Here is a 15705-nt window from a genome sequence, read left to right on the forward strand (position 1 = left end):
CTGATTACTGTTTTGCACACTGTTGGCATTCTCTCAATGAGAATAGTAGTAGTCACCTGAAATGGTTTTCACTTCACATGTGTGCCCTATCAGGGTTGATTAGTGGAATTTCTTGCTTTATCAATGTGGTTGGGACCATCAGTTGTGTTGTGAATGAGAAGGTGTGTCCAAACTTTTGGCCTGTACTGTATATAAATAAAATACTTTTTTTTTTTTAATTACTGCCGAAAGTAACTAATAAAAGTAAATTGTAATCTAACTTAGTTATTTATAAAAATAAAGTAAACAGTCAAGTAAGTAAGTTACTTTTTGAAGGAGTACTCAGTAATTGGATTCTTTTTTTTATAGTAAGTGTGGTAACTCAGACTGCAAGTCAACTCTGGTGCGGTGCGGTTCACTTGAATGCTATTTTGGTTTGTATACTGTCTTGTATCCAGGTCAATACTGTCAATCTACCATTGCAAATCTTTTTTTCAAGCTGATACCAATAACCTCCTGCTTATCAAGACTGATATGGATTCATTCTTTGTATGTATTGTTTTAATTTACATTAAACTGTAGTTTGTGCACAACTGGAGGTAAAAATAATTCAAACTGTACTCATACATTTCCAGTGTCATCAATAATCGTAATCAATAATAAATCGTCCGATATTTATTGTGAACCCCTAATGTTTGTGTAATAGACTTGTATACACCTAATGCACTTTCTCTCTCAGTTCCACAGTGGCACAACCCTCTGAAATGCCTCCTTCTCCACTGGTGTGGGAATAGCTGCTGTTGTGAGTGTGATCATCTTTGCCCGAGAAGCTGCTAATATGGAATCATGAAAGCGTCTCAATGTCATCAGTCATCTGTGTAGCATTTCACTGGAAAAGCATGACTTCTCGTTGACATCTACTGATTGTATGCTCAAATATGATAAAAAAAAAGATTTAAAAAAACAACAACACAAAAACATCCACTATCTGCTTTTTGTGGGTGTAATACAAAGATGGAAATGTATGTGACAAATACTCAATAGGATAACGTTATCATCTTTACACAGCGCCATAATGAAATATATTTGCTTTCATGTATATATTTAAAATTTTTCACAAGCTGTGATTATGACTTTTCCCCCTGTAATTGGTTAGTACGACGACAGCTGTCTTCCCTTCTGAACTGTTAGATTACAAAATCAGCATTAAACCCAATTCAACTTGATATTTAGGCCATCGATTATAGTTGCATCATCAGATTTAGAAACCTCAGGCTCCCTCCAATTTTCTTGGTTATGTCATATTAACTGTGTTCCATCACACTCTTTGTCATTTCTTTTTGCCAAAGATTCAGTTCATGCACAAAGAGGGCGTGTTTCTGGTAATTATGCCAATTTTAAAAGTTGTTGAAATGTTTCACGCAGTGTAGTCATAAACCTCATTATTTGTAATGTATCTATATTCAGAATAAAATGTATTTAAGGAAATTCTAATTATGGCAACGCTTGCATATACCCACAAAAGTGGACGAGCATACAGGAATGTAGTTATTGATTTTAAAAAGTATGAAGCTTCACATTAATACCACAAATATAAGCATGCTGAATTGCATGCAGTTTATTAGATAATATTTGCAAATATTTTTACCTAACCAGCAGCTGCATTTAAAATAAAAAACAAAAAAAACATTGTCTAGAATTCTTAGGTATAACCTGACAATAGTAAGCGTAGTAATTTTAGTAGTTTTCCAGTTGACAAAAAAATTACAGTGCAAGCTCACCTTGCTCACGCTGTTTTTGCTGAAGAAATCAGTTTTTCCTTGTAAATGACCTGTTATGGTCACATTTATATGTGCCCGTGCTCGCGCCATAGAGTGTAATGTTAAATGGGGAATTGGCTGGTTGGAAGAAGCAACATGGCTGAAATATGCAAATATCATTGTCAGATTTGGAACTTACACACTGGGGTCTTTTGAAAAGTATGTCATTTACAATGAAGCAGTAAGGGAAAGGGGCAGCTAACCCCCATATAAACATTGTATCGTACTTTAAACCCATACATTTTTTCCAAACCTATTGGTTAGTTCAATATTCTATTCGTTGCAATCATAAAACATTAATTGTAAGGTAGGGGTACGGTACGCCAAATTTTTTTAAGGTCATGGTCTAGTTAATGCATTGAAAAACGACTTAGTTTTTTTGTGAATTATATTTAAAATTGGACCTAATAAAACAGGTAATGCTCCAATAATTTTAATGATCTAATAAAAAATTCAAATACAAAAATTTTAATTTAAATTATTTAATAGTAGTGTGCCGATAATACTTTTCACTTCCGATACCATTATCATATTGGAGCCTTACGTATTAGCTGGTACCGATATTGATTCAATACGATATCAGCACGAATCATACATACTTTTATTTTGTAGTGTGGAATGTAAAAAAAAAAAGTTTGACCAAGTGATATTACTCAGAACAATGTAAGTATGAAAACACCAACCTATTTATTATTAAACGTCTAGAATAAACGTATGCTGTCTTTAAGTTGAAGTGACGTGGTACAGTAATTGTTTTTTGTGACACCTGTGGGCCACAATAGTTTATTAAGTTAAGTCATGATGCAGTAAGTTTAATGATACGGACACGTTTATTACTGGATACTTTGTTATACGGTTCTGCTTTGGAGACTTTGTCTCTATAAATAATATGCAAATATAATTATCTAATAATTTAATTATAATATTATTTTATTTAATATGAACATAAAATTGTTTTAGGCTGCAATATTGCTCAATTAAGGACACCTAATACATATGCAGTGTTGGGTTAGTTACTGAAAAGCAGTAACTAGTTACAGTTACTAGTTACTTCATTTAAAAAGTTACTCAGTTACTAACTCAGTTTCTTACACCAAAAAGTAATGCGTTACTGTGAAAAGTAACTATTTAGTTACTTCTTTTTGTCTTTTTTTTTTTTTTTAGAGCTCCCATTAATGCCCTTTTAGCCTTCATTTCAGTACTGTTATTGCACTGGAGAATAATACAATGTGTTGATCAACTTGACACGCATTTGCATCACTGAACTCTGCTAAGCAATGTGGTCTACATACAACACACAAAGACAAAGATATGTTACAAAGACCAATTTGTTTCTGGCCAGAACAAATTGACAAAACTATTTTAAATAGCTGCAACATAACGTACATAAGTAACAAACAGCATAATAACAGCATAGATGTAAACCAAGAAAGGCACACACTACATACACAAAGCCTAACCAGGCATTTTCTTCCTCAAGTAATTCTGATACAAAATCATGTCTGAAGCCCAGAAGACTCTCCACATTTCCCCAGTTTTAGTTTAGAGATAAGGAAAAATTGGCCTGGCCCACTAGGATCCCTCTTTATGTTTGTGAACTTTATAGTCTATACATTTAGAGTGATGTGATAATCAAACACTCTAGAAGTCTAGAATGAAAGAGTATATAAGAGAATTGACAGCAACGTTCCCTCTCAGGAGCGCGCCTGTGCAATTGTGCACTGCTCAAGCGTCCTCTGCGCACGGCAAATCTATGCCACGCACAAAATCAAATAAAAAAATAAGCGCATAACAATTTTCGACACGACAGAGAAAACCGTTTTCGTCATTGTTCAAATATTGTAACGTCTGTCGAGACGCTTTGAGGACATGAATTCCATCCATCACTTTACTGAGCAAAACTCTTTATTGTCGGCCATAAACACATCACCAAAACATTAGTAAAAAAATGATATCTAGCAAAAGTGGTCATTTTCTGCAGTACAAACCAGACCAAAAGTAACTTTGTTTTATCAACAGCTGCCGCTCGCTCTTTCTCACGTGCGCCAACACTTGCACATATGGCACTGAGCCAGTGATGCGTTTACAGCCACACAAAAAGTCGGACAACTCCAACACCACACATAAAGTGTAATTCCAGGTCGTTACACTATGATTTACCAATCAAATGTGTGCTAATTCTAGTGTCATTTATTAGGAATCTTAATTTATAAATATTAATCATTAAATGCTGTTAGTATATTAAATAAATACTAATAAAAATATATTTTTTACAAACAGGAAGTTGCAGGAATGTACACATGATCCCCTGCTTATATCTCATTGTGCAACATGTGAATGTTTTAATGGGAACTAAATGCAATGTCTGAAAGGGGTACCAATTATTTCCAAAGCAGGACCTCCACCCAGACAAACAATACAAGTACACAGTTCATGAAAAACAATATTTGTTGTTATTGTCATTGTAAGTGGGCCTAAACACTTATATTGGAAATGGAAATGACTGCTATCATTTGATTATAATAATAAGAGAATGTTGTCTGTCTATCTGTGTTGGCCCTGTGATGAGGTGGGGACTTGTCCAGGGTGTACGCTGCCTTCCGCCCGAATGCAGCTGAGATAGGCTCCAGCGACCCCGAAAGGGACAAGCGGTAGAAAATGGATGGATGGATGGAGATTGAACTTGTTATTTAGTCAGATTTGGGACAGGTGTGCTGCTGGTGTAGCCACAGTGTGCACTTCTAAAGTTGCTCACATGGGCTCCACTCAATGCTCAGGGAGTTTTTGCGTTTGCTCACACACATGAACAATTAGAGGGAACATTGATTGACAGAGTGTGTGTACCTTCAGCGGTGAATGATGAGAAGAGGCAGAGTTAATCCTTAAGTGGTGGAGGTGAAGTGGCATCAGAATCTCTATCTCTCTTTACTAGCTTCGTCGAAGCATGTTGCTTATGTAGCTTGTTTCAGCAGATTTGAATTGCTGTTTTGGGCAGTAGATGGGATCTTTGATCCAAAGCACAATTTACATTTAACTAAAATGTTCTTTTCTTTGTGCTCGACAAAAGAAAAGTAGTGAAAATATCTCCATGTTAGCAAACTCGACTTCTGGCTCCGCCATGATCAGACACGCCCCCCCCCCCCCCCTCTCCACACTCACACGCACACCCACCCACACAGAGCGCATGTCTCTCTCTCTTCTCCGGCTTGTGACACAAGAAGAATCAGAACGATGACACAGCAGCGCTCCGATAAAACACACTTTATACTACATAAAAAGTAACGTAAAATAACGCAGTAACACATCATGTAGTAACGGTAACTGAGTTACTGAAAATAAAAAATAACGCGTTAGATTACTAGTTACCGCCGAAACTAACGGCGTTACTTTGTAACGCGTTAGTCCCAACACTGTACATATGTCTAGCTTATTTGCTATCGTGTGCTAAACTGCTAGCTCATTGTAGCCTACAGCCTACTATCTTTTTTAAATGACTTCTCTAAAATAAAATAAAATAAAAGACCAACCTTGTGTGCTTATTATGTAATGCGATACTTGTTTTTTGCTGGTATCGGACCAAATTCAATATCTAATCGGGATGCCCCTAATATAATACACCACATGGTTGAATAGTGGTTTGCAGTTCACCCTCACATCGTTTTCTTTTTATCCACATAAATGACAGAAGAGGGTTTTTATAAGATCTGACTTCTCCTTGTCGCTTTCGCTAACCAAAGGCTGGGCTGCTCTGTATTTTGTATTTACTTATCCAGTAGACGCGTTATGTGAGGCACACTTCCCATGCACCTCTGTACCAAAAAATCTGATCATGACCACTTTTAATGTTACATCCTTGTGGTACAGGCAGTCTTTAAACTTAACATTTGAACAGCCATAAGTTAACCACTGTTACTATTAAATGTGACAATAAAACTTTGCCTCGAACAGCAAGTAATGCAAAATCCACCAGTGCTTGATGAGCAATTGCAGACCTGCCAACATGTTTTGTGCTCAGCACGTATTTTGATCCTTGACTACTCTTCGCTGCTCTGTACATTTTGGTGCACTTTTTTTTTTTTTGGCCATAATTCACAATCCTTATAAGAGCCAAGAATTGTTTTTTTATGCATTCAAACTGGTAAAATAAACATCAATAAAAGTGCTCTTACAATAGAACCAATGGGAGCTATGACATCATTGCATCTATTTTGACCATAAAACCCAATAAATAAAAATCCAAAAAGCGCTAACAATACTCCATTTACATTATTATTTACATTATTTCGTGACCTGAATATTAACCAAGTATTAGCGATATTGTTATTATAAGCACTTATGTTAAATACCTACATTTATCGCCACATTGATCACAGAGAGGTAACTTCCTTATGCTGCTGTATTAACATCATGCATCAGCTGGTGAGCTGTTTTCTCGCCTCGGAGCTCGTGAAAATGTATTCTCGATTATAAACAATGCCTCTTACTTGGATAGTAAAATAATGTGGACATAAACTGAGAAGTTGGTACACTTTGGTAACATTTTGTTCCACCCCCCTTCTTTCTTTGCGAGGATTAAAAGTCATTCTTCATCTAAACTTGAATACATCAACATTCGAATAGTCGGCATCTCCGTGCGAGCTGACATTGTACAGTAAGTGATGTTTTATGTTTGTTGGCTCTCATGACGTCAGCAATGAGTAGTAATCAGTAATGTTGTCAAAGGAAAAAGCGAACAATGTGATGCATTTGTGAATTTGTTGCGCCGCTCTATGCTTAAAATGACCAAAATGCGTAAATATTATGTTAAAATGAATATACATGTTACTACATTAGATATATACTTAGTCAGTATGAGTCCATGCACTAAATTAGTCTGACTTTTAAAATAGTTTGGCTGTAAATAAGCCTCTTACAGTCCATGGAAACACCTTAATCCGATCGTGTTCGGTTTTTTAAGTCGACCTAACACACCTGGATTATGTGATTGGAAACCAGATCTCTTGAGGGGCCGGGGTGTGCGCGCCATGAGATGAACCTTAGTATCACGCATGCGCCCGTCTCATGGCGCGGGAAACAACCCGAGCAGATATCATTCAATAATTGGATTGAAGAGGAGACTGTTTATTTGCTTCACAAATCAAAAGAACAAAACATTTTCAAGTGCGTCGATGGTAGAAAAAAAAGAAACAGAGATTTGTTTAAGAAGGTAGCTAAGGACATGTATAATGCCGGCTTAATTCGGACTCCCGAACAAAATACGAATGAAATGAAATAGAAAGAAGCAGGTCATTAAGGACAAATAATAAAGCGTACACAAACCTCTTCACGCTGCATTTGTGCAAGACAACTTCATCACTTTCTGCACAACTGGCAAGATAGTCCAGAACAATAGCAACCTTCCTCTGGATCTCAGTCGGGACACCAACGGTCTTTTCCTTCGGATTTAAAACTCCTTCCATCAGAGCCTTTTAGATGAACTTTAAGACATTTAAAAGTTTTGTTTCCATGATTTTTGTCAGAAAATTCCTTCGAAAAAACTCTTCCGTCAGTCTTTTATTGCATCCGCCCTGATACATTCCTGGCAATACAAGATCATTTATTGATGCTGTCTGCTATTTAACATCAGCATAGCCATTAGAGACGTAATATTTGTATGTGCCAATATTACAGCGGACATCAGTTAAAACAAGTTGTAAGGATCCGCAAATTGCTAGTGAGACATCATAGGTCAACTGCAAAAGGAATTAATTTAACCGTGCTAAAAGGAAATAGCGTCTACCAGTGGTGTATGACCAATAGTCACATTGGAGAGAGTGCATGGACACTTGGACTTCACACATAAGTGCGAAGATACAAAGAAACAAACTATTTGAGAAATCAGTCTAATTTAGTGCATGGAAACGTAGTGAGTGTGTATATAAAACATTAATGCAGGTGTTTGGATGTTTTTTTTTATATGCTTTATTGGCAGAATAGAGTGACTCCCATTGGCTCCATTGTAAGCAGACATTTGCTCGCATTTATCTACTAGTTAGAATGAATAGAAAAAAGAAAAACATAAGTGTTCTTGTCTTACGTAAGGATTGTGATTGATTGGAAAAATTCCCAAAAAAGTGCAGTTTCCCTTTATTCTCGACAAAAAGCTATACATTGTCTTCAAGGTTAGCCTTTCTGTAATTGCTACAAAAGTAAAATAAGAAGTTTAACACTTTAAAGTTTTGTGCAATTTCAGAAGGGTGTTATTCAAAAGTATCTGATTAACTGTGCGAGTTGAAAGGATGTTTCACTTCTGGAGCTCTAATGTGGTTTTCCATTTGGGGCCCCTCTTATATTAATACGCCCACTCAAATTAAGCATATTTCTTTCTGTCCCATTTAAACATCACAGCGACTTCTCCTGTGTTCGTTTACATGGCTCACTGTATTTCTGTGTAGAATATATTTGATTATTTATTTTCTGGCTATCAAGCCATTTGATTTCCATGTCTCTGGCTTAAAATATGAAGGAATAATTAAGTTGTGGGAGAGAACAGAAAAACATCAACAATATCATTCTTTGACAGACAATAAAGAAAAAGTAAACATGTAGCAGATTTTCCATTGATCAAATAGGATCATTTTGATCCTTTTACAAATTTTAGATTTCATATTTTGTGCACAGTATGTATTAGCATATGAATTAATCTTTTAAATCCCCCAAACCCTGTCCGGTACCATCGGCAGCTGTGTTGCTATGCAAACTACTACGCAGTGCTTCTATTATTGTACACATGCTATAGGGCTTTTCAACTGGCGGGCCGACTCCGGCCTGGGAATGACACCATGTTGGCCCCAGAGTTCAGTTGAAAACACTAGAGTACTCCTGTAATATAGAGGAATTTGGACCACAGTAAACACAAGCGGTAGAAAATGGATGGATGTAAACACATTGGCGTATCCTTGCATTGACATTTTAACCTTGCTAGTAAATGTAAAACACTGAGGCACCCCTTTAAGTCCTCTACTTTTTGGAAGTAACACAATTTTTTGTGATGTGGTTCATGTAACTAAGGTGTTGCTGTAGCTTGTTTACTTCAGTTGTAGTCTGTAGTCATTTGTTCAATTAATTTATTTATACTAGTAGTGTTGCTCTCGGTTCCATTTTAGGTCCTCTTTTTTTCATCATTTGGGCTATTCAACTGGTGGCCCCCGAGTTAAGTTAAAAAACAACTTGAGAGAATAGCATTTTTGCAGACAGTCTTTAAAAACAAAAGAAGCGCTCCTGTAACTCTGAAATGTCTAATGTAGAGGAAGCTGATTCTCCTGGAATATACAAAATAAGACTAAAAGTGAAGGGAGAAGTCTTGCCCCATGGTCCTTAGCTTCAACAATTTAGTTGAATAGCCCTGCTGTAAAACCAGAAGAACATCAGCTAACCAATTTCAGGATAGAAAACAATTCAAACCACAAGCACTTAAATGGACAAATGCCGAAAATGCATAAGGTGAGCGGTCCAAGACCCAGGATGTCAGTAATCCATCCATCCATTAATTTCATAAATATTTCCAAAAATTGGACAAACTTGGCCTACCTTAAAAGCCAACACTTCGCCCTTCCAACGGTGCAAATATCATTCTTCTTTCGCTAAAACTCACTAAACAAGCAACTTCATTGACTCTTATCTAGTAGCAAAGATATGTACATTTTTATTTTTATATCAACCATCAAAGTTTTTCCTTTCATACCTAATTTCTTCATATAGACCTTGTACAGGCAGACAAAAATATAACTTATTTTGAATGTCATTTGTTACGCTACATAGCCCCATGTCTAAGAGGTGAATTAATCATTAAAGATAATTAATCAAATTCTGCCCGTAGTGTTGAACTGATTAATTGTGTCTTGAAGCCATCAAGTAAAAATAGACTGAACTTCTTGTCTGCAACCAGCAGAGGCATTGTTCATTCATCCATTCATTCTCAACCAATTGTCAGTCAAAACCAGAACAATGCAACGTCAGCTTGGGAAGGTCAGCTGTTCTTTTTCACTTTGCCATTCGGATGATAATTTCGATTTTTGATTATGAATAAACCCATGAAGAGTGGAAGCTTAACAGGCCAGATCCAGTCTTCCCTTTCACACAGTTGAACCCCTTCTTCTATGGTTTATGTGGGTAAAACTGGCAATTGTCATCAGGTTATTCAAAATAGGTATAAAAAAACCATCAATATGAACATGCAAACCAGCAATAGCATTTATCTACAGGTATTATTACATATACTTGAATATATCACCACATACTATTGACCAGCTCACCATATACAGGAAAAACGTAGCATATTATAAGCATAAGTGATGCCTCTGTCTGACATTGCTGAATTTTTCTAAACAGTAAGAAGACTTTTAAGATCTGCCTAGCTTCTCTTCACACGTGTACACTGTATCCAGAATAGAGCTTTGAAGTAAATTATTTAATATATTTTTGTTATTTTCATTTTCTATCCTGTTCTTTTGTCCAAAGGCGCAGGCATTTATTGTCACACCTTAAAAGTATGTTAATGTATATATGTGAAATACAGAACCTAGTATATGCATCCACCTAAAATGTACCACTGTATAGAAATTGTATTAGCCTGCACATTTGTAAGGCTGTGAAGTTATTTTATTTTTTTTTTAAATCTTGGATACGACTGTATATAATTTATTTCTTTTTATCCTGCAGTTGGTAAATAGAGGGACAAATAATCCTGTCCTGTTAACTGTATCGTGTGTATACAGCAGAGTTGTAGATATATCGTAGGAGAAGCCTTGTTTTGTTATTGCTGGAAAAGTGAGTTTTTTTCAGTAGTTGAAATCCAAAAGTGAAATTCAATCAGATTATTGGCTGTCTCTGTTTGGGGATTTTTCGACATGCGCTTCTGAATGCAGGAAAGTACGCAGTCCTGTACACTTACCACCCTCAATCATCGCGATGTTGATTACGTAACGGAAAGGAACGGACTAGGAATGTAGTGATAAACGATAATCAACGTGGTAAAACGGTTAGTATTACCGGAATAAACTTTGATTAAATTAAAATTATCGAAAAAACGTGATTGATAACCCCACTTTGATAAACATAGGGACTGACTAGCATTATCTTGCTAGCTAGATTAAATGCTAAGATGAACAAAAGAGACGTCATACCCCAATCTAACCCTATATAAATAAATTACTGTCTGAACAACTCGATTTATACACGACAAACGGAGACGTCTTTAGCAGTAAGTGAACTCGCGTGATGTCACGTAAACCGGAAGTGAAGCAAAGTGAACACCCAATTTGCGTTTATTAAAAAAACATTCTAAATTGTTCAATCAAAAACGGAAAAAGATCAACATTTAAACACTCAAATAAAAATAATATAGCTCTTGTGAAGCCACAACAATATTTTTTTTCTCCCAAAAAAGTATTTTGTGTGTCTATCTATTTTAGTTAAAGGTGCCATATGTAATAATGTAGCCATGCAATCACGGTCAAAATTCTGTAGTCCCTTCCCACTCTCCATGACTGAAGTTGCCAGATACGCAGCCGATTCCGAATTCTACTCCAAGGAACTTCAAAAGGCCATCGACGAGTCCTACGCTGTAGGTTTCTCTTGTTTATGCTTCTTGCAAGATGGTTTACTAATGATTAATTATGCCACATTTTACTGATGTCGATTAGGCAAATTTTAGTCGGAACAGATTGTTGGCATTACCCTGCTAAAATGTCTCGTTTGACCGCACGGACCACCATCGAAATATATATACTATATTATATATCGCATAGGCCTACTTCGATGGCAAACTAAGGCCAACAGTAAAATTACCGCCACATTTTGTTCAGCATAACTCCATGTTGCATCCAACCTGACACACTGCATTCTCTTCCATGTACGCACATCACCATCTTTCAGTGCAGAGTGCAATTCTATGAGTCAACCCACGTTACGCAAAAAACACGTTGCGCATAAATCATACAGCCTACTACCATGTCAATACACAAAGTAGAAAATCATTACATGTAATGCATTATATTGTGCCAAGCAAATACCACCCCTTATGTGTTTGATGTACATACAGTACCAGAAACCCCAATTAGCCGTACCCATTTCTTCAGTGTATCAGCATATTGAGAAAGGAATAGGCACTGACATTACCAATATCCACATAGGTTTTATTTGTCGAAAATATATTTTGCCCTGTCAGTTGGAATACACATTGACATACAGGCTAACGGGCATATATTTCCCCCATTAGCTTATATGTCGATGTGTCAATGACCGGGCTAGCATGCTCAGCATTTGTTGCAGGAACATACTTGCTTTTTTATACAAGATCATAGACTGCATTGGACAATATAGTTTACATACCAAATGTCCATTTCCATTTATTACAAGTAATAACAAAACGTAAAAGCCTTCCTTACCTAACAAGGAGGAAATTAGCAAGTTTGGCGTCAGATGAAAAATCTTCTCCGCCTTCAATCCTCTCCATCTTTCAAAGGCATCCCCGATACAAATCCACGTTTTGTTCCTGGTTTTGTTGTGAATAAGTTGAGATTTTAGATTTACTAAGGTCTGACATGTTTAGTAACTTTACCAGTGGCAGTAGATGGCAGTGTGTATTTGGCAACCTGGCTGTGACACACTGACAGACTTTTTAATTGGTCAATTGGCATCAAAATGAAAACAATAACAAGAGAACAGGGCTGTAAATCTAATTTTGAAATGAACATATCCTGGCTGAACTACCGTTATCACTTATTGAGATATTGGAAAAGATTATTTATTAATGCCTTTTGACATATCAGGGCCATTTAATAATGACTTGACATGAAATCATTACATATGGCTCCTTTAATAAAACAATAATAAAACTTGGTCAAAAAGTTTTCAGTGTGTATAAATACTTGTTTACCACATTCAACAATAATGATAACCGTGAAAAATTGGTCATAATGACCGTGATATAAAACTTTTATATCGTTACATCCCCACAATGGACAATACCAAGCAAAGAATGATGATGTAATCACGTTTATGACGTAATCTCCACCTCAATTGAAGCAGAGGTACGGGCTAGCGTGCAAAATGAATACCAAATGTTGTGTTGCACAATCAAGAAGTGGGTAATAAAGGTGTCGGTTATTTACGTGCGATCCAAATTTTTAACCACCATCAAAATGAGAAATACAAGAAGAAGAAGCGGGTTAATATTGCGATTGTCATTTCCGATTTGGGACAGCACTAAACTGTCAAAATGTGCTCACTTGAAAACCAGTTATTATAGTGTACTGACTGAAGTGTTCCTTTTGAGAAACAGCTATTATACAGATTCACTACACAAAATTAAATGTTTCAAAAATGTATTTCTAAATTGTTTTGATGGTTATAGAGTACAGCAAATAAAAGATTAAAAAAAGAATCTGGTAAAACATTTGAGTATTGTGAAAACGTAAACTACTAATGTCAGCAAATTACTGCAAAGGCTTCCTGGGAGTTACAGGAATTGTACTCCTGAAATAAATTCACTTTTGCACAACATTCTCATTTATTAAGATGCACCTGTATACAAACCTGTTGGTCTCTACCTCTTGGGCTATCTAACTTAGCTTGTTACCTCCGTACGTTCAAGGAGATAAAGCTTTTATACTAATATGATCAAATAAACTACTCCTGATGATTCTTTCTTGTACTATTAAGCATTCAATTAAAATTTTTACTCACGCAATGTTGATATTACACCATTTGCCATCAAAGGGCCAAGGTTTACCTGACTGTTAGCATGTTTTTGCTCCCTAAGCTAACATTTACAGTAGGGAAGGGATTCACGTGGCCCCATTCCTAATCATAATTCCTAATGTACCCCCCATTTCTTCATGTGTCAGGTAAACCACGACGAATGGGGTCATATGAATCCCCCTCCTACTGTAGTGGTTGTTTTTTTGTGGAAAACTGTCTTAAGAACTCCGTCTCAAAGATTTGACACTTCAAACGCAAATTTTAATTTAAACTGTACAAAGTTTCCTTTTTGTTAATTTAGGTTTACTATACTTCTGTCATAAGCTTTTGTCAACCGTAACCAAAACTAAAGCAACGATCACATTTCAGAATATAACTTTGGTTAAGAAATTGTAAACTTGGCTACAGACAATCAAGCAATAAGGTCAAACCTTTTAGTTATGGATATGATCCATTTTTGGATCATTCCGCCCAGCCTGATCAGATGGTCACTATGGTCATGACATGACATGCACACAATATTCCTGTATTATTAGTATACATTTGAGACATGTAAACACCTTTTTCAGATTGCCAACGCCGCAACTGACTGGATCCCAAAGTATTGTTTAACTTGTGATTTACATTTTTGAGTTGAGTTGATTATACTGATATATATATATATTAAAAACAAATATTACGGAGGGCATAAGTATTGGTTTTCTACTCATTTTCCAAGAGTATTGTAAAAACTTAGAAGCCCTTTTTGTCTATGGTGATAATACAGTATGGGAGTCATTCCACCGATTTGGTGTTGTTTGCTTGTTGTAATAAAATTGTAATACTACAATTAAAATGCTGTATTTTTTCAACTCTAAAAGTGAAAATACACATTGAACCACTCAAAATGTGTATTGCCCTTCTCAGGCGACTTCATTGTATTTTTGTATAGACCTTTGAAGCCAAATATGACCCATTGAGCAGACGGGACTTAAAGTAACAGGAGTGAGTTTTTAGCAGAAAAAAGTGACTTACTTTTGGCCTACAGAGGAGCTGAATGATGCAACTTCCTGTGGACAATGTGACTTGTGGAATATTCCATTATTTCAATTTGAATGAACGTAAACCTAGAAACTAAAGTATGAATTTTTAACTTAAAAAAGAAAAGAAAAAAAGATTAAGGCAATACACTTAAAGTGCATTTGTGATAGGGAGTAGCGCAAATATATATATATATATATATATATATATATATATATATATATATATATATATATATATATATATATATATATATATATATATATATATATATATATAATAATGATTAGAACAGGCAAGGAATTAAATGTTTCCAGTTTTCAATGTAGTTTTAATTGATCTTTAAAATTGTATTCATTATGTATGCAAGTAAGACACATTGATTAGTAATATGTATATATATATATATATATATATATATATATATATATATATATATATATGACCCTGGATCTCAGGAAACAGAGTGGACCGACACCAGCAGATGACATGGCACCCCAAACCATCACCCAACCATGCAAATTTTGCATTTCCTTTGGAAATCGAGGTCCCAGAGTCTGGAGGAAGACAGGAGAGGCACAGGATCCACGTTGCCTGAAGTCTAGTGTAAAGTTTCCACCATCAGTGATGGTTTGGGGTGCCATGTCATCTGCTGGTGTCGGTCCACTCTGTTTCCTGAGATCCAGGGTCAACGCAGCCGTCTACCAGCAAGTTTTAGAGCACTTCATGCTTCCTGCTGCTGACCTGCTCTATGGAGATGGAGATTTCAAGTTCCAACAGGACTTGGCGCCTGCACACAGCGCAAAATCTACCCGTGCCTGGTTTACGGACCATGGTATTTCTGTTCTAAATTGGCCCGCCAACTCCCCTGACCTTAGCCCCATAGAAAATCTGTGGGGTATTGTGAAAAGGAAGATGCAGAATGCCAGACCCAAAAACGCAGAAGAGTTGAAGGCCACTATCAGAGCAACCTGGGCTCTCATAACACCTGAGCAGTGCCAGAAACTCATCGACTCCATGCCACGCCGCATTAACGCAGTAATTGAGGCAAAAGGAGCTCCAACCAAGTATTGAGTATTGTACATGCTCATATTTTTCATTTTCATACTTTTCAGTTGGCCAACATTTCTAAAAATCCCTTTTT

The 15705-nt window shown here is 36.2% G+C and overlaps 1 protein-coding gene across 1 annotated transcript in view; it reads left to right on the forward strand.

Annotated features, from left to right (window-relative positions):
• nlk2 (nemo-like kinase, type 2) overlaps positions 1 to 3605 on the forward strand; it is a 77075-nt gene extending 73470 nt beyond the window's left edge. The window contains exon 11 of the mRNA XM_061925511.1: positions 719 to 3605. Within this exon, the coding sequence (XP_061781495.1) occupies positions 719 to 773 (55 nt within the window). The 3' untranslated portion in view covers positions 774 to 3605. The remainder of the gene's footprint in view (positions 1 to 718) is intronic.
• The last annotated feature ends 12100 nt before the right edge of the window (positions 3606 to 15705 follow it).

This window comes from Nerophis lumbriciformis, linkage group LG30 (genome assembly GCF_033978685.3).
Source record: "Nerophis lumbriciformis linkage group LG30, RoL_Nlum_v2.1, whole genome shotgun sequence".
In the NCBI taxonomy this organism is placed as follows: Eukaryota; Metazoa; Chordata; class Actinopteri; order Syngnathiformes; family Syngnathidae; genus Nerophis; species Nerophis lumbriciformis.